Here is a 21,730-nt window from a genome sequence, read left to right on the forward strand (position 1 = left end):
AGTTTCATTTATCTTGATGAAATTTCAAATACAGTACACAACTACAACCTGCTCACAACATGTTCCTGTAAAAAACAATCCCTACACGACAACAATGTATGCTTTTAATTGTGAAATATTATCTTAATGAAACTGGGCTGACACGAGTATCACGCAGAAAATCAAAAGAAGTAATACATAAACAAACACAATCACAAACAATAATATATTGTGTTTACCAAGTGTAATGACCCTCTTGTACAAGTGCTTCCGGCAACCATACAACCAAAGGAAACTTAAACAGAAACATAAAGTCTGTTTTCGTTTAGTATTATGTAATTCATGCACATATACAGTATATTGTCTATTCATTGTCCTTTAGGGTGAAGAACTTGCAAACTAAAGCTGTGATCTCAATCTTGACATCAAAGCCATAATTTTCATTGAGGAGCTTAGAATCAGTCCCTGACTTGTGAAATAGCAAACACATCAGAATACTTGAGAAACATAATCTCCAAAGCACTGCAGATATGTTCCATCACAAAATCAAGACGCTGAAATGAATCAAAGTATCATCGCATTTGATTGACAATTTATTTTATCCCGACAGTATGTATCCTCCTTCCTGTCCTGCATAGTTTAACATAAGCCTTCTATTTGTGCCCGGGCGTGAAGCTGCACTGATCAGAGGTTATCAAATCCCACTTCAAAGCGTTTGATGTACAAACTGTCAAGCTGTCCATATCATACTGGCCAGCAGCAATAATGTCAGTGACAGTGTGCGTTATGGTAAACTGCTCATACTAATGCTCGACACAGGGTCCTGCAGTGGTTGTTCTTTCTGTTATTTATGCAACCATTGTATCGTTTTTTCTGACCACCTGAGGCCAGGAAACAGGTTTATTTGTCAGGAATTATTGTAAAAGTCAATAATGCAAATTCTTGAGCTGCTGAACTGCTGTCAGCAGTAAATACATAGATTTTCCTTTTCAGGCCCTCTCTACATGAGTTGAGCATGGCGATGGTGAGTGTGCCTTACTGTACTTCTACGTACCTGAAGATGCAGAGGATCACAATAGCAGTGGTGAGAGATATGAGGGACACGCTGTGACCAATGGTGTATCCAATCTTCACTTGCCAGAAAAACTTGCCCTGAAGAAGAAACACATCAGTACATGCCACAGTGAAGGAAACTGACACAAAAGGTTATAGATAGGTATTTAATGCAGTCACTGCTACTTCAGTACAACTTTAAGGTATCCGTACTTTTCCACGACTGTGCTTAATACTTCCACTACACACAATTATTTGACCATTGGAAATACTACATGCTTTGAAAAAAGACAAGGTTATAAAGTCAAACAAATTGCTACCTATTAAACTACCTAACGGTGTGTAGTTAAAATGATGCATCCGTCTATTAATCTAAGGCATCTAATAATAGACAGATTTACCCAGAGGAGCAATTTTTCTGCAGAGTGAGTACTTTTACTTTGATATTTACCATTTTGCTGATACCACTGACTCCGCCATACGTAATAAGATGAATCTAAGGGGTTGTAGCATGTAACAGGTGTAACAGGTGTGTAACAGGGTGGAAAAATTATAAAAATAATGAAGATCATGTGATATAACCGAAAGCTTGAGATGTTTTGCAAAGTCAAAAATTACCTTTTAATCTTAAACTCAAGGGCTCCGAACATGAACATTTGAACGCCTATGATTCAACAAAATGGAGCAAACTCCACTTGAAGATCAAGAGATATGATTAAAAAACACTTGAACAACAACTACTCTGAAGAAGTTGACACAAGACACTCATAGGTATGTTTATTTTTCATAGCTGTTTTGCAGTGAAATACTGGATTTTACTGGCCTCTAAGAATAGAAAAGTGAGTCTACTGCTCACAGCTCATAAATGAGGATGAGGGGACGCAAGTGGATGTGGTCTTTTATTACTAGTAAGGGATTACATGCAAAAGGTTCAAAGGAAACATGAGAGCTAAGGACGGCACCTAGTCTTTCTCAATCTCTGTGAATTGTAACGAATATAATAAACAACCTTCTAAAAGTATGCTAATTTCACTGCTGTGAACATCAGTGCAGAGCAGCAGGCTTCAGCTGTCACACTGACCTCATTTCATTTCTCCAATGACCTTTTAGTTGTTTAAAAAAACATTCCCCCTATAAGAATCAATACGAATCCACCTGACCTGCTCCAAGCTAACGGCTGTTGTCGTCTAATATACTCTAATAGCAAACTGGATTTCACTGGCTTTAGCACATGAAGCCTTTCAGAGTAGCTCCACCATGTTGCTGCCATGACACTGTATGTTTTGTGCTTGATGAAAATGAGATTAAGAGCTCTGCATCCTGTGGCACACAGAGGTATCGGTTATGCAGAAAGACGGACATTGAATTCCTTTTAGAGTACTTCCCCAGCAGGGTCCCTCCTGACTTCCTATGTGGCATACTAATGAGGCCGCCTCGGTGACTCACAGAGCAGAGTGCCCACCCAGAAAGCTTTTACCACCCTGTGGAGTACATCCACTCTTCACTCTGCTCCACCTCCAACAAGATTAGCTCTCTCTGCAATAATCGGGATAAGACCAACATTTGTATATTTATTCCCTTCCTTACCCTGAAGGCAACATGAATAACCTCGAATGTGCTCCCATAATGCTTGATAATAGAGGCAGGAATGACTAACTGAGCCAGCCTTGTCAGTGTGCAAGTGTGTTGTGCTTCAAAGACATGTGCCTGCGTCAGCAAACAATGAAGGATGCCGACTTCTCTGTGTATTTTCAACATAATCTGAATATTTTTATTTTTAGTTCATGAATTTCACAGGAAGTACGAATCAACATTTTTGCAATTTCCTTATTCACCTTCTCGCCGAGGGTTTAAAATCACTCCTTTGTCTGTGGGTTTAACTGGATAATCAATACTTTCAATAATAACAGTGTATCACAAGTGTACATGTGAGATGAGTCACTCGCGGTGCCAACTAAACGATAATTATAACAGCTCTGCACTCTCCTCAGCCTGCCTGCCCAGACAAAGTCAGCGATTACCTGGTGCAGCATTTAGCAGCCAAACAGACGGATGTTTCCCATCAGGAGTCGGTCTGGAGCACAGGTTCTCAAACTGTGAGCTGCAATTTGTGCCAAGATTCGTACTCATTATCTGAGTCATTACCTATGTGCGCATATTTTTAGGTTAATTGTGACTAAGGCCCCGGACACATCGCCCACCTGCAGCAGCACGTGAGCGCCGCGGAACTTTTTGCTTTTCATTTCAGCGCCCATGTTAACAGGTAAGAGCAGCCGTAGAGCCAGGCCAGCCAGCGACTGCAGCACCACGTCATCTAGATATTCAACGTGTCGCCTTTTTTTTTTTTAATGTGATGTGGCGCTATGTATCATTTTCGCGAGTACACTTCCATAAATCCACTCAGAAATCATAGAAAATGACACCCCTTAAACTCCGGAACTTGCTTGAGCATCGACATATTTTTACGTTTTCTAAAGTTTTAAAGTAATCCATTGATAGGTGCCTGTACATCAATAGGAATTAATAGCTAATAGCTAATTCTGTGTACTTTTAGCAGTACCAGTTTGCCAGTTTTTTTTTAGTGTAGGGGGTTCTTTGCGTGTTACCTGCCTCAGTTCTGTCTGAGGGGGGTCTGACTGGTGCAGACCAAACCAGAGCTAAAAGGAGAGAGATCACTGGACACATCCACAGGGTGGCCAGAAACACGACTCCAGGTGATTGCTAATGTCATCCTGCTGTTCACTCACAATTCAGCCATATAAACCTAAAAAGGTGCTAATATGACGGTGTTGTGTTTACAGCTTGTTTCTTGACCCCAAATGGCCAAAAAAATCAGCTAAATGTACCGATGCAGTTAATGCCTAACTTTCTGTGGGTGAACAAGCAACCAGTGGAGACACTGCACAGATATTTCACGAAGAAACTCTGACTAAAGCCACAAAACTTTTACATTCTGTTTGTATTAAGATTAAGTATTATAGAATATAATGTCTTAATTAGTGAGCTTTAGTTGCTGGTAAGCATATTTTTAAACTCTGAGCAGAGCCAGGCTAGCCGTTTCCTTTGCTTCCAGTCTTTGTAATGAGCTAAGCTAAGCTAATTGCCAGTTAGCACCAGCTTCGTAGTTAAGGCACACCCACAAGAGTGGTATCCTTCTCATTAAACTCTCTGCTATAAAGCAATAAAGCTAATTTCCTGTAATAAATTCCTTGAATAAAACTCAGCGGGAGCAAAACAAATTTCTTGAGTTTCCTTCATTTTATTTCTTCCTGGTTTAATTGAAGTGTCTATAGAAATGTGTTGTTGAAAGCAGACAGTAGTTTAGATTGCAGCACTTTTAAAAGCCAAGGCCAAAGTATAGCCAACAAACAATTTTATAGTGTCATGCTATTCATTCAGCTGTGCTCTTTGTAAACAACCCAGTCACTTGGGGCGATAGCAGAAAGTAAAAGAACTGAATGAAGGCTCGGAACAAGTATGCCTCAAACATCGTGAAATTAACAATCAATACGGCTGTTTTCCTGATAAGCCTGACAACACCCACCCACAGAAAAAAAAGATGTTGTAATTAAATTCTTCCTGCCCACTGGCTCTCGAGATGGTTTTGCACTGTGCTGCTGAGTTCATTCACGACTGGACCATTGGGCATCAGTTCTGCTGAGGCGGTTTACTCACGTCATCACTCGTGCTGTTCAGATTGTATCCACAGTTCACGGCTATGTCCAGTGGATGCATCTCAGTCCACCCGTCTGCTGTGCAGGTTTTGGAGAGGTTACCTGGAGATTGGGAAGACATGCAGAGGTCAAAGCCACCCAGGCAGTAGGTTTCGCTCACCAAGTTTAAAATTCGTCCAACACTCCATGTACTGCTGCTGTGACACATATAGTGACATTGTCAGTGACGTCATATATTGGCTTGTTGTGGAGCTGCCAACAACTAGAAAACCTCCACAAACTGCTATTTGACTCTCTCCCACTAATGTGAGCCGTTATTGACTCCTGCAGTATCTGTGCCTGCAGCAAGGCACTTGGCTGTTACAGATATTGACATTCTGATCCTCATCTTATCACCCATCCAACCGCAAATAAAGATAAACACGCGCCAGTCAAGTATGCATGTCATGAGAGCAAATATTTACAAGCCCAAACATTAAGTTTTAGTGTTTTTTTATTTACAGCCTGTACCTCACAAGAGTCCTAAAGAGGCATCCTGAGCCACATCCGTGGTTCAGTTTAATGTGTGTGTGTGTGTCTCGTGCTTTAAGCTGCAGCCTTTTCTGTATTAACCAACAGTGCCTAAAAATAACCATAAAAATGTTTAATCATGCTGGGGCTGCTATATGAGCGGATACTGAAATGCAAGATCAAATATTTTGGTGGAAAGCAATTGAAATGTGCTGTCAGAGAACATTTTACCCCTATCAGTCTCAACTTTAATTAAAAAACTTAATGTTGCTGCAAATTAGTTGTATATGAATGGATTTTTTACAGTAGGAGACACGTTTGTGTTACGGCAAAACAGGAACTTCTTCTTATTATTCAGTACATTATTCAGATAACACCTTCCCTCTATTCATGCATAGTTTTGATTCGAGGCCACATTCAAGCAGCACAAAGTATATTGTGATGTTGTTGCTGGATGCCTGGAATAGATTCATGATGGAATGATGTGTTGGTTTCAGGTGGATATTTTACCCTCTTGTTCTATATCTTATTTTAACTTTTCTTTTTCTTTATGTTTTAAAAGTACGGCCATCCAGAGTTGTGACCTCTGCTGGTGATGCAATATGCCTCCAATTACTTATTTTATTCAGATTGATTCTCAATGAGATTGTGCTTATTCTTTAACCTGTGTTATTATTTTCCATTGCTGTTGGTCCTTTTCTTTTGTGGATTTCTTCTATGAGCCTCTGTGGTCACGAATATAATACGTGATATGATTGCTATTGCATTACTGTAAGGACATTATTCATTCTTTGCCTTGCATGACAAATAACCTGCCATTTCCTCTGCCAAAGACATACTTTTTGTACTTAATAGCTGGTGAACCCCTCTGTGAGAGGAGCACCAGAAATAGTCTGTAATTTGATTTATTCATGGGATTTATTCATGGTTTATTCATTTGTGGGGAATCAGAGGTTCATGTAAACATCTTAACCCAAATGAGACCTTAACCACAATGTGACCAACAGCCAAGTTGCTCTGTGCATGTAAACGTAGCCAATTACGACCAAATGTTATCGTGTGCAGGCACTGATCTGTGGAGCAAAGCATGTGCAGCAGGAGGTTGGTATCTAGAAATGCTGCTCAGTCAGGGAAAGGCTCTCTATTGTCGCTGCCGTGGCTGTATTTGAGCGTCATGCTGAGATGATGGAATGAATTCCCCCTTTTTTCTCTCTAATTTCATCCTCAATCCATTGCTCTATTAACCAAGCACATTTTCATGGATGTGTTTATTTGTGCCACATATACAAATGTGCTTTCCACCCCTTCTGGTGACATCCATCTAAAGTTTAATCACTTTTGTTCCCATAAGGAATATGGATTAATGTCTCCAAAACATGAGTAATACAAGCCCACACACATTTGGAAGTGGTCCTGTGGGAAGACATGGGCCGAATCCTCCTGAAGATCCTGAATGAAAACAACGACCAAAGTAGATGTGAAGTCATCTTTCAGACCCGTGGACTCATTTATAGTCAGGGTGGTACTCTTCCAGCCCTTTCAACAGATTTATTGCTGCACTGCAGAATATTGAAGAATAGAGAAGCACGGGCAGAACAGAAAAGCACCTGAAAGCAGAGCGGTTTCATCTGGACTCAAGGCCATTTCACAGACAGAATATTCCAACAGCGTGAACAGTTTTACACATGTGTGGATTGTAAAAGACATTTTACAACATGACAAATAAGCTTGTCGGCGCCTCCTGGACAATAAATCCTGTGTTTCTGAACTGCACTTTCTTTCAGGTATCAGGCAACATATAAACACTGACATCTTTGACAAGTATAGACTGGCTTCCATCCTCAGGGTCTGTGGTCCACAGAATCCTAATTGACAGATTTAGCCCTGCAGTGAGTGATTAGTCCCAAGGTTCAGGCCTTGGTCATATTCTGTTTGTCCCCTTAATAGACAGATAATAAGACACTTCGAAGGCTGCGTGATGAAACGATTTCGATTTGGGATCGTGATGAAATCTATGTTGATAATGAGGATACATTTTGGACAGTTTGCCGCCTCGCTGCCTGCTGCTCTGTGTCGCTGACTGTTTGCATGAGGCCGGGCTTGTTTGTTTTTTCCAGAAACATCACAAAACCCCATAGTGTCTCAAGGAGATATAGAAACAATAAATCAGGCTTTTATCTCTTCCCCTCTTGACTATCGTAAGTCCCTCTTCACCCTCAGCGTCAAAGCCTCCTTGGAGCTTTCACAAGTGGTCCACAATGCTGCTGCTAAGATTTGGACCAGGCCTCCCAAAAGGTCTCATGTGACGCAGGTTTTCATTTAGCTGCATTAGCTTCCCATTGACTTCAGTGACTGTGATCACTTACAGAGATCTACTGTAGCCCTATAATACCAGCAGGTCTCTGAGTTCACCTTTAAAAAGCAGCTCAATACTCACCTGTTTAGACTTTCCATTGAGTAATTATTCTATTAACTTACTGTTTTTACGTAATTTATTTCTATTTTCTGGTGTTTTATTCTTCCTCAGTCTATATTCATGTTGGCTGCACTTTGAAACATTTTGCCTTTGCAAGGTGCTACATAATTAAACTTACCTACCTCTATATCAGAGGTCTATATTATAGCTCAAGCAACATAAACTACTTGAGCTGTAAGTCTGGATCACATTCAGAATATATAACTACATACATTTAATAAAAAATATCTAATAAATCCAACACAATGGCTGGTAAATTTCCTACAAATGTCTTTCTAGGACTACATTCGTATTTTTTGAGTCACAATTTACTTTTACTTTTGTTCTGCGAAAGAATTAAAACACCATCTAAATGTTGTGAGAGAGCTGCTGATTGAATCTGGGCTGCATCTGTACTTTTAGAAGTTGATTTTCAAGATGTGTTAAGGCAATCCTTTAGAGCCAACAGAGAAAGAGAAACAACAAACAACAACAAATTATTTCAACAAAAACAGAGCACTACCGTCTCCAATCAACAAATGCTGACGTTTGTTCTACTGTTCATATACTGTTATTATAATCCATTAAGATGTGTTTTCTTTACACAGGCCGAGAGGAACCGGTAATATTGGATCCACAAATACCAGAGAAAAAGGAAGCTCACAGACACCTCCGAGTGTCCCATTACCACCACCAACAGCTTAATCTGTGAATTTTCATGCAGGAGGCACGTTTTCATCAGGGTGATGGTCTAGGATGATGCAGGTCTTGATGCAACAGCTGTGAAGCATCGTCATTGGCCCCAGTGTAGAGCCAATTGTGGATAAAAAGATGACCCTGGCAAGCTGGGTCATGCTCACCTGAGACAGCGTTTCTTCTCACACAAGGAACATTTTCAGCTGTCATTTGCTGCAGGGTGAGACCCAGCAGCAAATGACAGCTGGTCATCCCTGCTCTAAATCACTATATTTCCTTGATAACAAGCAGCAGACTTCAGTTTATGTGCTTTTCTGGTCATTCCTATTGACATTCTGTCAGTAAGTCGAGTGAAACATTTTTCATTTTTATTCATTAACCAGGAGTGCGTCTCAGTGACACTGACAAATCTGTGTTTCAACAATGTTCTGGCCAAGACAGGCAGCAGAACAATTACACGGCTGCAGACGTGACGCAAATGTAACAATTTAAGATGAAAACAACCAATCAACGAATCACTATGTATCAAAAAAAAAAAGCAAAACACAACATCTGCAGCCAGATGTTCCTGCCTCCAGGTCATTTAGAATCATTTGAAATTTGTCCAGTGTGAGCAGCTCCGGAAAATTCAGGTTATTTTGCAACTGATTCCAACAGAGGAAGCAGCACACTAAACACACTTTTTCCCAGTTCAGACCTTTGGGAAAGTTAGTTGGAACATAATTCCTGGGAGCAAAGACAATTATTTCCCATAGTTTTTTGAAGGATGTAGGTAAGATGGAAGCAGACCAAGAATACTGCAGCCTTATATATGGAAATATGCCAGTGGTTAAGTCTAAGGGTGGAGCAGGCAGACCATCCAACTTAACATATCCAGCAGTGAGAGATACAAACTGCACCAAAGTCCCTCGTGATTTTAGTAAAGGTGATTGATTACACAATTGTTCCCAGTAAAGCATGAGTGATGAGAGCATGTCCTCAGATTAGTTCTCTTACTATAATAGATAAATAGAGTTTTCAGACATGGTGTTGCACCTGAATGGCATCAGCGTGCTACAGCTCTGCTGGAAATTGATTTTTGTTTATCAAGTATCTGTCTCTCTCTACCTGGAAGCTCAATAAGTGCTGGAATACACAGATATCCTCCTCCAATCTCATCTCTAATAGACAGCTCTCCCTAATAGATTTTCTGTCAGGTGCAATAGATTATGAATGTCCCTCTCTGTGCCAGCAGAGCATATCAAGTCACTTTACTGTAAGATTAGGAGAAAAATTTGAAGTCACTTGAAATCTCAAGTATAGTTGCAGCTGCTCTGTGAGGCTGTACTGCTAGCACCAGTATGCTAACATACTCACAATAACAACCCTATGTTGTCATTAGTGTATGAAAATAAGAATGACTGTGTTGCACTACCTACTAGATGTCACTAAACCCTACACAGTGGTCCTTTAAAAATTACAGACTGCATAGTCTGTTCTCTTGAATGTCACACTGAAGCATGTTCTGATCTGTCTCTATCAGCACGAGGACATCCTTTCTCTGTGCCATCCAAAACCGTTACAGACTAGTTTGTCAAGGTTGGGGGAGCCTTGTTGTCACGTTTACAATAATAACCGCTTGGTTAAGGTTAGGGAACGATTGCGGTCATGGTTTAAAGAAACACGTGCTGACTCTTGGTTTGGAACAGCAAACAAACAGCAGTGTCCTGTTTTAAAGTCCAACGTTTGTTGACTCATCCATCCATCCTGACGTCCTCTCTATGCAGACTCTGACGCTCTAGAACGTCACCTGACTTCCTCCTGTGCTCCAGCTAATAACGTCTATGCCTGATAGATAGATAGATAGATAGACAGATGCCATCGGTGTGTGTGTGTGTGTTTGCGTGTGTGTGTGTGTGTGTGTGTGTGTGCATGTGTGTTGTGAGAAAGTAAGTCAGGAAGGAAGAAAGAAAGGGCGAAGTACTGAAGAAAGAACGAGGGAGTTAAACCAGGGAGATGAAAGAGTTTTTGAAGTTGTGGATTTAGAGAGATTTATCTCAGTCTCTGTCCGTGTCTCTGTATCTCTCCAGAGGAGTTTATCTCAAGCTGTTTCCATCTCATTATATTTGCTTTGAGTTTGAAGGTAAATTCCTTCATGCAGTATATTTTACAATATTGAGATTTTTATGAAGCACTTTGCAGCTTTCCAAAAATTCACACAGCAGTCACTCAATAACCTGACACCAGCAGACACCGACCGCCTTATGACTCGACGATTGTTTGCATATTTCCAACATTATGAGGAACTCATGATGAAGCCTTAAACATACAGTACATGTCCTCTAAGCTTCGAGAAACTCATTTTCAGATTGGTGCAGCACGTGGCTGAGAGGGAATCCACAGCTTCCACAATCGATTTTGACCAAGTCTGTTCCTACTACACCTGCCACAGCCCACCAGGAGCACAACCCTCACACCTGATCCCCAGCCATGGCAGTAGACATGTTTGATCAACTTCAGGAAAGTAAAACTAGGTAGAGGTTAGCAAACGTTTTAGGACAAGGTTAAGAGAAACCGGCATTGATGGGCTGAGTTTGCAGTCTGAAGCTGCCGCCTGAATAACGCCTGACAGTCCTGTGATCACTTTTACTTCAATACAGAAAAGGAGGCAGAATTGGCAAAAGCATTTTGCAGTATGAAGGAGACATGCTGCATTGTTTATGTCCTCGGTTTCTTCCAATATAAATGTTGTGAGCAACACAAACCCCTGGGCATAGATGCACAGCATATAGTCGCTCAGACGAGCAGCCATAGTCGGCTCTCACAATGAAAGATTAATTGCTGTGATGTCTGCTTAGCTGAGCGGCCTAACACATCCAGTTAAGATGTGAAATTGGCACAGAAATAATGAATAGTTGATCACTGTTATGCTGGAAACATATGCAAACATATTGTTTCTCAAATTCCACGTATGTTTCAGTGTACTGGATTAGCTCTTAACATGTTAAAAGCATTTGTTTGTACAGTTTTTGGTCTGGAATAAATACATGTAACACCATTTCAGGTCAAAATGAAATAGAGAGTTTAGAAGAAAACAATTTTTATCATCTCCAAATAACAAACTGATATGACTGAAGTCTGCTGACAAGGAGACAAGGTCATAGCAAGTAAACAAAAACCATCCTGTCGGGAGACAAATTCAAAACTTGCCACTTGGATGGGAAGCTCGACAGGTGTGTATCCTCCCTGCTGCCATTTGTCTCACGTAGTTACACTGAATGTGTGTGTGTGTGTGCAGTTCTAACCCACAAACTGTATAAAACATGGACAAAGTCTCTGTGACGTCACCCACAGGTTTCTGAAGCTCAGCGACAGTAGCTGCGACCGTCGCCATCTTGGCAGTGCCTAACTCCACCACCAAATGGGCAAAAGAATGGGTACATGGGTGGAGCTGAGGAGGCCAAATGAAGCCTGGTTGCTGAAACCTAGCAGCTAGCTGCCACTCAAAGCAGCCATTCCCATAATTATGCATAGCTTTAAGCCTGATATGGTTTAAATGGGTGAGTTATATAAAAATTCACCCCTGTACAGTTGTCATGAGGAGGACCGCTAGCTAAGGAGACCAAAGCCATTTTTTCCCATGCTGTAAGCATGTTAATGTCCTCTGTATAGTTTTAATATGGGGGTCTATGGGGATTGACTCACTTTTGGAGTCAGCCTTAAGTAGCCATTCAAGGAACTGCAGTTTTTGGCACTTCATGTTCATTTGGTTAACCTATCCATCACCCATCACCCTAGTCTTAACCAGTCTCCTTCACAGTGCTTAAAAACCAACCACACCCAACCTCCATACACAATCCTAAACATTGCCCCAGCCCAATACCTATCATATGGGGCCATGGGCTCATGAGTAAGAGTTGGACACATGTGAATAAAGCTAAACGTGGTTGAGCCTGGTCACAACCTGGGGTAATATACTGAAAAGGACAGGTTGTATACTTTTACATTATCATACCTGTGCCCATGCACTGATCCCACAGGACAGGCATTCAGTATGCTGGTTACATGGCTGCTCAACACAACCATGACATGTTAAAAAAGAAAGGATGTGGAAGTGTTTCAGCATGGATTTATACCTGAGACGACACTGAAAGATAGTTTGAACAGGCTTAGTCGTTTTACTGCACCTTTGAGATCAGCTGAACCACATGAGTTAAAGCTATAACTGATTGTCTTCATTGAACGTAAAGCAATTACAGCGGAGGAGATAGAAAAGTCAATCAATGTGACGATGTGGAATTAGATGTACAGAAAGAGCTGCGCCTCAATATCAGGGAAGGGTCAAAAACATTTTGTACCTTCAGATTGTATGAAGAAAGAAGAGCAAAAGATTTTCAATCGAAAATGACATTTATTTAAGACGCCCACAAGACTGAGTCTGACAAAAAGATGGCTGGTGTCACCTGGACTGACCCCCTTCACCTGATTAAATTATTTAGGTGATAGTTTCTGTAAGTCAGGTCTAAAACTTGCGCAGTGACGTGACGTGTACAAAAACTCTCAAGATCTTATAATAATACAAGCTAAACAAACTGTCAGCCATGACAATCGCTGCAAATAATAAAATGTAGTGAAATATGTCTTTTTCCAATATATAAATAATATATAACACACAATTTATCTCTGTGTTAGTGGCTGCTGTTTGTGTATATGCCTAATTAATTTTGTCAACTCCTCACATAGTCAACTAAAACTTGATTTAGTGTCTTTCCCATAAAAGATTCATAGCTTTACATGCTTAAAACACAAGTCCTTATGTCATACAAACATGTACCAATGGGCTGCTTGCAATTTAAAAAATTTGGGTGTTTATAGCACAAAAATAATGGACAATGTCCATGGATGGTCTTGTGAAAATGTGTCATGCACATGGTTATCAAAAACTACACAATAAATGCAAATTTACTCATTTTATTTGCCAATTAACCACACTCAGAACACAAACTCATAGCAAACATGCAAAATGAACAAACTGTCATGAGACAACGACAATCCACAGACAATTTTAGTTATTGATATGAGACAAACTAGGCACTTGTCATCTATCGCTCAGCTCTGCCTCAGAGGGAAGTAAAGGTCTCGGGGCTATTAACTTCTATGTTAATTCTTGTGGCAACAAAGTGATGACAAATTGCTTCAATAACAGGAAAAACTGAGTGTTGGCTTCAATGTCCAGCCCAGTGTTTTTAAGCTCTCATCACTTATTGAAACCCAAATTGTTAATTATACTGAGATAAACTGGCAATAAATATCAGAGCGGTAAATGTGTCTCTGATCTGCTTTAAAAGTGTTCTCATCAATACTGATATGTGTCTGATGCAAATCACCATCACAGTTTAATTCACTAAGAACTCAAACCCTGATAATCAAGATATAATTAAGAATGCTAAAAGAAATAATATACAGTATTAGAGAAATAAAGAATTATCACAAAGCATTACTCTGACATCAGCTTTACACTCAACCTCTTTCATGCTGCTATCAATACATGTGAGGTTTAAAGTGCATCCTCCATCTTTGAAGTATCACATTTCCCCGTGGCTCTAATTTTCTGTTTGACTCTCTGAGGTGCTAATGCCTGTATGAGTGTAGCAACACTCCCAAAAGGGAGAAAAAATCACATGTTAGCATGCAGCAACGGCTCAGTGAAGACATAGATCATATTTAAAGTTTTCCCAGATGTTTAAGAGGGAAGTAGCAGCAGCTTTTCTGAAGTTGCAGGAAAAACTTGATGGGTCGGACAAGAAAAGAGACAGTTTGTGCAGCATAAACAAGGCAGAAAAACACTGGAGTCAACTGTCTGCATAGCCATTGATGTAGCCGATGAGAAATATGAGAAAATTAAACTGACACCACTCTTGTGTCTATTAAAAATTAAGCTTGTTAACTTAGGTCAAGGTAGTGTAAAGACTGAAAAACAGGGGAAACAGCTAGCCTGGCAAAATTGAAAGGTAACAAAATCTTCCCACCAACACCCCACCACTTCAGTGTCATATGAATTAAAAAAAAAAAAAAAAAAAAAAAAGCTTAAACATAAACATGGTAATTAATGGGGTTTAAAGTTGCTGGTTGCTGGTGCTGGATCTATTTTTTTGGACATACATCACACTTAGGATAGCTGTTTTGCCCTATTTGCTGTCTTTGTGCTAAGCTAAGCTAAGCGCTGCCTGCTTGTCGCATATTGTCATATGTCTCATATTGAACAGACAGATGGAATGATACCGATCTTGTCATCAAACTCTTGGCAAGAAAGCAACAAATCTTATTTCTGGTCTCTCTGCAAATGTGCCTTCAAAATGTACAAATCTGCTGAAATCCATTTCAACTGCAAAATTTCTACCCAAGTTAGTATCAGATTTTCCAGTAGTTGTAAATAGTTGGTTATGAGCACATCTCTCAGTCAGAGGGCATGAATGAGCATTAACTCGCTGGGTCATAGACACAGAGCCAAAAGATGAGCAGGTAAAGAGCTGTAGGGAAATTGCCCAGAGGTGTTGAAAAGTAGGAATGGAAATGCATCAGCAGAGATATGAAAATGACTCCGTGGGAAAAAAGGATCTGATGGACGGGTTTTGGGTCAGGCAGTATCACAGAAAATATCCAAACTGGTGTTCATGCACCCCCGCTGTGATATGTATTTAATTCAATAACCAAATATTCAATTCTAGTTTATAGTAAAGAAAAAAGACCTTGTGTTTAACTCTGACTGTAGATTCAGCCTCATTAAACTATAAATACATGCAAAACATAAGTTTATTGAAGTGCTGCATAAAGTCTTACTATATGCAGAACATCAGAGTAGTACTGCTGCTACTGGCAGCTGGTTCATAGCAATATAACTATTATTATTATACTCGGCTGGGTCAGAGGTGACACTAGGAAGACAAACACCAAATCGCTATGAAGAAGCATGTCATTAATCACTTTCAGACACTAAAAACAATTTTGGGATGCAAAAGGCAGCAGTTGGAAAGGAGTGACATTTTCCAGAAATAGTAATTTATTCAATATGAGCCAGAATTTGCTGGACTCTGAGGGGTCTTAATTAGACATTTAAAAAAGGTTAAAGACTGCTTTCAGATGTGGTCATGTTTACCCTCCCCATAATTGAAATTATGCGCTAATGTGGTCTCACTACACAAGTGGTGATGATGTGCTGAAACCCACCTCGATGTTCCTTTTTAATTTCTAAATTTCTCTTGTATTGTTCCCCCCTTTCTCAACCCTAAAATGATACTGAAGAAGAAAGAAACCATTCATTCATTCATAAGATAGAGACTATGAAATGTCCATTTATGTGTAACCTAGCAACAGTGCTCCCACAACTTGACCAAACGTATAGAGAATTATCATTGTCAACAATGACAATGCACAAATATGTCTCGAAGGCAGCAAAAGACATCATCTGTGATATCACCAACTAAAGGTTTCTACCAGCTATAGAGAACAATGCAACAATAAATCCTGTGTGTTGTGATTCAGTGTCAACTCACTACTTAGAAAGAGTTGACATTTAGAGAGAGTCTAAGAATTAAAGGTCACTCCACACAAATAGATGGCAGTATATTGCCAGAGTAACTAACTGCTGCTCACTATACTCTTTGCTGTAGCTATCTTTGGCTGTAGTTAATAGCTGCTGTTAGCTAGCTAGCTCAATTATCCATGCAGCTAGGGACCCTATTAGCTGACAGGAGTCTGCACCCATCAGAGCACTGGGGGATTGTTGGCATTTATACTACGGGGAACAGAACCAGACTATCACCTCTTGAGGTACAATGTGGTACTGCGAGACAGGACTGGCTGGATCTAGCTGGTTAGCATGCTAACTTTAGTGGATATCTCTGCAAACTAGTCAATACCACTTTAAACTAAAAATATGGCCATATCTTACACGTTGTACCTTTAAAGGTGAAATATGTAAGAACTGATCACCTGTCAAAGTCTGGTCAAGCCAATCGAATAGAGGGCACCAGAGTAACCGCTAACTGCTGCTAACTATAGTTGACGGTAGCTAGCTAGCCCTGTTAGCCAAACCTGTCTGAACCGCGAACTCACAGCACTGAGGGAGTGTTGTACACTGCTGGGGCTAGCTGTTAGCATGCTAACTTTAGTAGATATCTCTGCAACACAAAACATCGTCTTTGACGCAATGTCAGCACTGTTATTTCTTCACATCCTGTTGAAAATTTTAGTAAATTTTTGAATGTTTTAACAATAATTCTTTCATGATGTCCCATTAATTCATGAACGTGACCAAATCAAGGGTGGAGGCTGTTGTTGAAAGTGAGTTCCTGTTTTGAGTCAGGAAGCTGAGGGAGCAGCAGTTTAGAACAGGTATGGAGATAAAACTTGAAAGTCTCAGAGAAGGAAGACAGTGGAGGAGTTGACATAGCGAAAGCGTCACACAAGGGAAACAAAGGACTCAGAGTCAGACAAAGCAAGACACGATCGCAAAATAACAAAAAACAAAAGTGAGGTCTAGCTTTTCAATATCACCTATAAAAAGAAGTGATCTAAAACGGGTCAGAAAGAACACAAAACCCTGTTAATGAAATAACAGAGAGCTGAAGACGAAAGTTATCAACTTGCACTCGAGAGACAAGAGGTGATTCAAAAACCACAAAAACCCTGTGATGTTTCTCTTTCTTATCTTAGTTTGGTGAATCATCTCTCTTTCTCCCCCCTCTTCCTCTGTGCTCGTTCCAAAAAAAAGGTTAGAGGATGAGCTGGATTCCTCCTTGTTTTCTTAGACCCCGACTGTAATCTGTGACTGAGTTTACATGCACATTTTAAATCTAGTCTTTCATTTGGCTCATGTAAACGCTGCATACTGTTTACAGTAACCTGGATTAACTTTTATCCAGAGTTTGAGGTACCTGAGGAACCCCCCCCCCACCAATATCTATTTGAACAGTTCACAAGGTCAACATTATTATGGAAAAGTTTGTCCAGAGCACTGTCTGTAAGGTGCTGCTTGTTCAGTTCCTTCTATAATAAGAATAATAATCCACAAATGTAAAAAGTTCTGATATTTTACAGCTCGGTTTTGTAAATAACAATGATATAATGATGCTCTTTATGAGTCTCATGAATCAGCATCCACTGTCCTGCGAGTTGTTAGCCTGAGGCGTTCTGCAGAGTTTCTAATAATTTCTGCTGTCCTCAGGAGATGATGGTGAAACCACAAGTTTGATGGCTTTAAGTGTCCATTTGCATGCAAGCAACACAATTCATCTTTAGTATCTACCCAAGGGCTTGACTGTATGCAAATACACTTTTAAATATCAAAATACTTACAGCTGGAGAAAATGGGAGTAAATGAAAATATATAAATGTGAGCCCTAAGCTAATGTCATAAAGACAGCACAAGGTCCTGTTTGGCACCTGTGGTCTGGTTTTCCCCAAAACTAATTCCACTAATACAACATGACTTAATTACAGATATTTAAATTATTTTTAGTTTTTGTTCAGTTTTGATAAATTAACATTGCTAGAAATAACAGTTTTGAACATGAACTGGAAACTAAACAGATAACAGAGGAAGTATCTTTTACTCTGTATGTTGTATTAACATAAAATGAGGGAAGATGTGTTTACCTTTATGCTGGTCACTGAAGTAACTGAAGTAAGTGGGGCAGCTTATTGTGACCACCTCTCCGACGCTGGCCGAAGGCCAGCAGGCGATGATGTCCCACATGCCTTGGCAACCTGCCAGGAGGAGATGGTACCATTAAAATCATGGACACACGGAGATATGGCCAGCTATTCTCCAACCAGGTGCCATTAACCACTGCAGATGAAAATGGTGCAACGAGATGACGCAATAAACTGAGCACCAATGAACCCTAAAACTGTGAAAAACAATGAAAACATTTTTTATTTTTTTTAATATTTCAAATACCCAAACCCAATATCCCATGCTTTCATCTGATGCCTCTCTCCAGTGGAGTGGGAGCTTCAGTGGATGTTTAGATCACATGCTTCATGCACATCATGATTTACTCATCTGCATTTTGCTTTTATCACTTCAAGATTTTTCTCTCTCAGGGTTTTTGGGTGCAATTTGAAAATGCACGTATTGTACACTTCATGTCAAAACACGAGGATGAACTCCCCTGCAGTCTTTGCCCTTCTAGCTCCAAAATATGCTGTACTTTTCAGGAACTACATTTTTTTCTGTCACTGTCATATATTTCCATCCATTCAGTGTCATTTTAGTAGCTCAGCAAACGTTTTCCATGTGTGAATTACTTATTCATCATTTTTTGGTCAAGATTTTAGTCCTCTAATCTCTCAATCTTGCTTCCTTTGGGCTCCACTAGCATTTGGCTAAAAGGTGAAAGCTGCACTGCCACTATCACTATTTGTTTTGTCTGGTCTGACATACTGAGGCATGAGCAAACACATGCCATACATTAGGAGCACATACGCTGTCCAGGACAGCTTCTTCTGCTGCAGTTGGGATTAGGGATTTTTTTTTTTTTAATTCTGCACCTGAATGTCCAACCACACACCAGTTTTTCAGTTTATTGCATATGTGGACTTCCGTTGAAATAAGATTTCTCTATTCTTGAAATGAAAGTCACAACCTTTCTCTCTGAAAGTGTGCCGTAGGTCAACAGCACTGTGAACTAACCGGTGACACATCGGTGAAGCCTCAGAAAAGTGTGAAATTACAAGAACACAATCAATGAAGCACTTCTGAGACACAGATTTCTGAAGTTGAAAAACCAATCAAAGCACAATTTTAAACTTCAGAAAATTTCTATATAGACAGCTTCTTCAGGGCATCTTCAAACCATTTTCTAACAGTATGTGTGCAGCGTTACATTAGCACTAGCCACCAGAATACACTAACTGTCAGGAGATACTCATTTTATGCCAGTTCTTTTCCATTGCTGGACAATCTCTGTATTTAACATGCCGCATAACAATAGGCTGTGAACGTATGGTTTGTCTCAGAAATGCACACACTGCTAATCCATTTATTAGGGATGTGACCTGTGAGCGCAGCTTTCACTACCTTCCTGTTGAGGAAGCAGATAGGGAAGTAGAGAAATGAGGGTCATTGCAGAGATAAGGAGCAAAGCTGTAACCACGCACACAGTTCATATTAACTTAATGCACTATGCAGAATGTGCAGTACGTGTAGTGATTTTTCAATAAAAACAGACCAAACAGAGATAGCACAAAGTTAAAGCATAAAGTTAAAATATATATATATCACTGTGTTCTTAAAGTCACAGGAAAGGGGATAGATGCAAGTGGACCACAGTCCAGGGTTAACACTAATGTTAGTCTCATTTGGTGCACATGTTGAAGGCCATGCATGTCTTTCCTGCCCGGTAACCAAGCTTCATATTCATATTCCATCTGATGCATGTTCTCTCAGAGTAGAGGTCGGACTGTATATACATTATATATTCACTCACTCCCACAGACACAGTGGGTTAGCCAATGGTTTTCATACCTTTATTCATGGTTATTTTCATGTCCATGATGAGGAAAAGTCTTGCCCTCGTTGGATTTAATGGCCCTGCACCTATGTGAGTACACAGGTGTTTTAAATATTCTGGCTGATTAGACCTCTGTTCAGGCTGAGCTCAGTGGTGCTTCTGCTGGGATTTACATAAGGGCTGTATCTGAAATCACTCCAGATTGACTAAACAGTGCACTATTTTTACTGTCCACCTTTTTATTTGTGTCCAAATTCTGAGTGTGAGCTTCATGTAGTAGATTACTCTGAGAAGTTCCCACTATGAAATGAAAAAATAATGTCCACGAAAGTACACTACTATCTGCTAATAATCCCACAATGCAATATGCTGCATTTTATAGGTCTGAGTATAAGTTGTGCGACACTACACCTGTCAGCGATGATGCAAAATGACGATGATTCAGAATTGTCCAAAGTCTCGATTTAGTGCTCACTCGAAAGCAGTGTCAGAACCCCTGACATTTTGGCAAGTTGCCACCATTAAAAGTATGCCGAATTTGCTATTTACATTTGGTGTTTGCAGTGTAGCAACAGATTACCAGGCAACTATCACTCAGTTACTTTAATACTTAAGAAAAGTTAAAAACATGTTGATTCTCAGGCAAGTTCTGAGGACTGCCTTTTTTCTATCATTTCTGAACTGATTTGTAGACTTTTATTGATGAATGATATCCTCATGTTGATTCACCCATGCTGAACAATAAAAATATGTGTATCATGTCTCTGTGGAGGTGGAGTTTGAACACCTCTGCTGCAGACTAAACTACTGAGTTGGGAGTAATGTTTGAGACAACAAGGCAGTGTTTTTGGACACAACAGAGGTCACCCCAAATCTGTATAGTAGTAAAAATTGTGAAGGAGTCAATAATCAGGCACAAAAAGTAAGAACACCTGTGGTGGTATCAAAGGTGTGACTTAAATGTGTCGATAAATTGCTTCAGGGCTGTTAACATCCTACAACTCTGACTACAATGTGGTATCCTTACCTTGAACTGAGAGGTGATTGAAAGATTTATCTGAAGTAAAGTCAAGATAATTCAACTATGTCTCTGGAGAAAGTCTGGCCTATATTTCTGCCTGCTATAATAGTGCTTTATCTATGCACTCCCACACTGTATTACCTAACTCTCTATTTATTTACTCATGCTTTATCCCATTTGCTCTGAATAGCCTCCTGCACACCCTAAACAGTCAGAGAGAGGAAAATATGTTGTGGAGAATGACCTGCGGTGACGTTTCCAAAGGTGCTGTTCTCACAGCGCTCTTTCTCCAGCTCGATCTCGTTCACCACGTCACACATCTGCACCGATAACACCTGTGGAAGAGGCAGAGAGCACATTTAGGCGTCAAGAATCGAATATGCTTCCATCACACTGCAATTAGACTTTGAAATAATTCATAGTCAGTGAGGCAGAGGCTGGTAGGCAGGTTACAGCCCAGTGAGTATGTGCTAGTAAATATTTCAGTTAACATTTCCCTTCATCACATTCCTGCAACTGTGCCCTTTCTATTAAAATGAACCCCCTGCTGATAATACAGCAAATACACAGAAATGTTCTCTATGTCTGAAATCCAAACAGAGCTCCCTCTTGCCTGGCAAATAGATGCTATCATGCAAATGGATTAGGAAGTGGGGACGGGAGCCACTGAGTAATCTACTGCGATTGTTCATCTGTGTCAACAAAGGCTGAAAAATGCGAGCTGACAACCGCTGGCAGAGAGCCGGTGGGTCAGTGAAAATGTGTAAGACGAGCAGCGAGGAGCTTGAGAAGGTCAGTGGAGATGGAGAGAGAGAGAGAACGGGGAAAGAGGAGAGAGGAGGGTGAA

The 21,730-nt window shown here is 40.2% G+C and overlaps 1 protein-coding gene across 1 annotated transcript in view; it reads right to left on the reverse strand.

The window, feature by feature from the left end:
- The window catches only part of vipr1b (vasoactive intestinal peptide receptor 1b), a 34,925-nt gene extending 13,704 nt beyond the window's left edge, over nucleotides 1-21,221 (reverse strand). Inside the window, exons 1-4 of the mRNA XM_041961194.1 lie at nucleotides 21,128-21,221; nucleotides 18,004-18,114; nucleotides 4,708-4,808; nucleotides 1,034-1,131 (exon numbers count right to left, since the gene is read on the reverse strand). Of these exons, the coding sequence (XP_041817128.1) occupies nucleotides 1,034-1,131; nucleotides 4,708-4,808; nucleotides 18,004-18,114; nucleotides 21,128-21,203 (386 nt within the window). The 5' untranslated portion in view covers nucleotides 21,204-21,221. The remainder of the gene's footprint in view (nucleotides 1-1,033; nucleotides 1,132-4,707; nucleotides 4,809-18,003; nucleotides 18,115-21,127) is intronic.
- Nucleotides 21,222-21,730: the final 509 nt, after the last annotated feature.

This window comes from Chelmon rostratus, chromosome 20, assembly GCF_017976325.1.
Source record: "Chelmon rostratus isolate fCheRos1 chromosome 20, fCheRos1.pri, whole genome shotgun sequence".
In the NCBI taxonomy this organism is placed as follows: domain Eukaryota; kingdom Metazoa; phylum Chordata; class Actinopteri; order Chaetodontiformes; family Chaetodontidae; genus Chelmon; species Chelmon rostratus.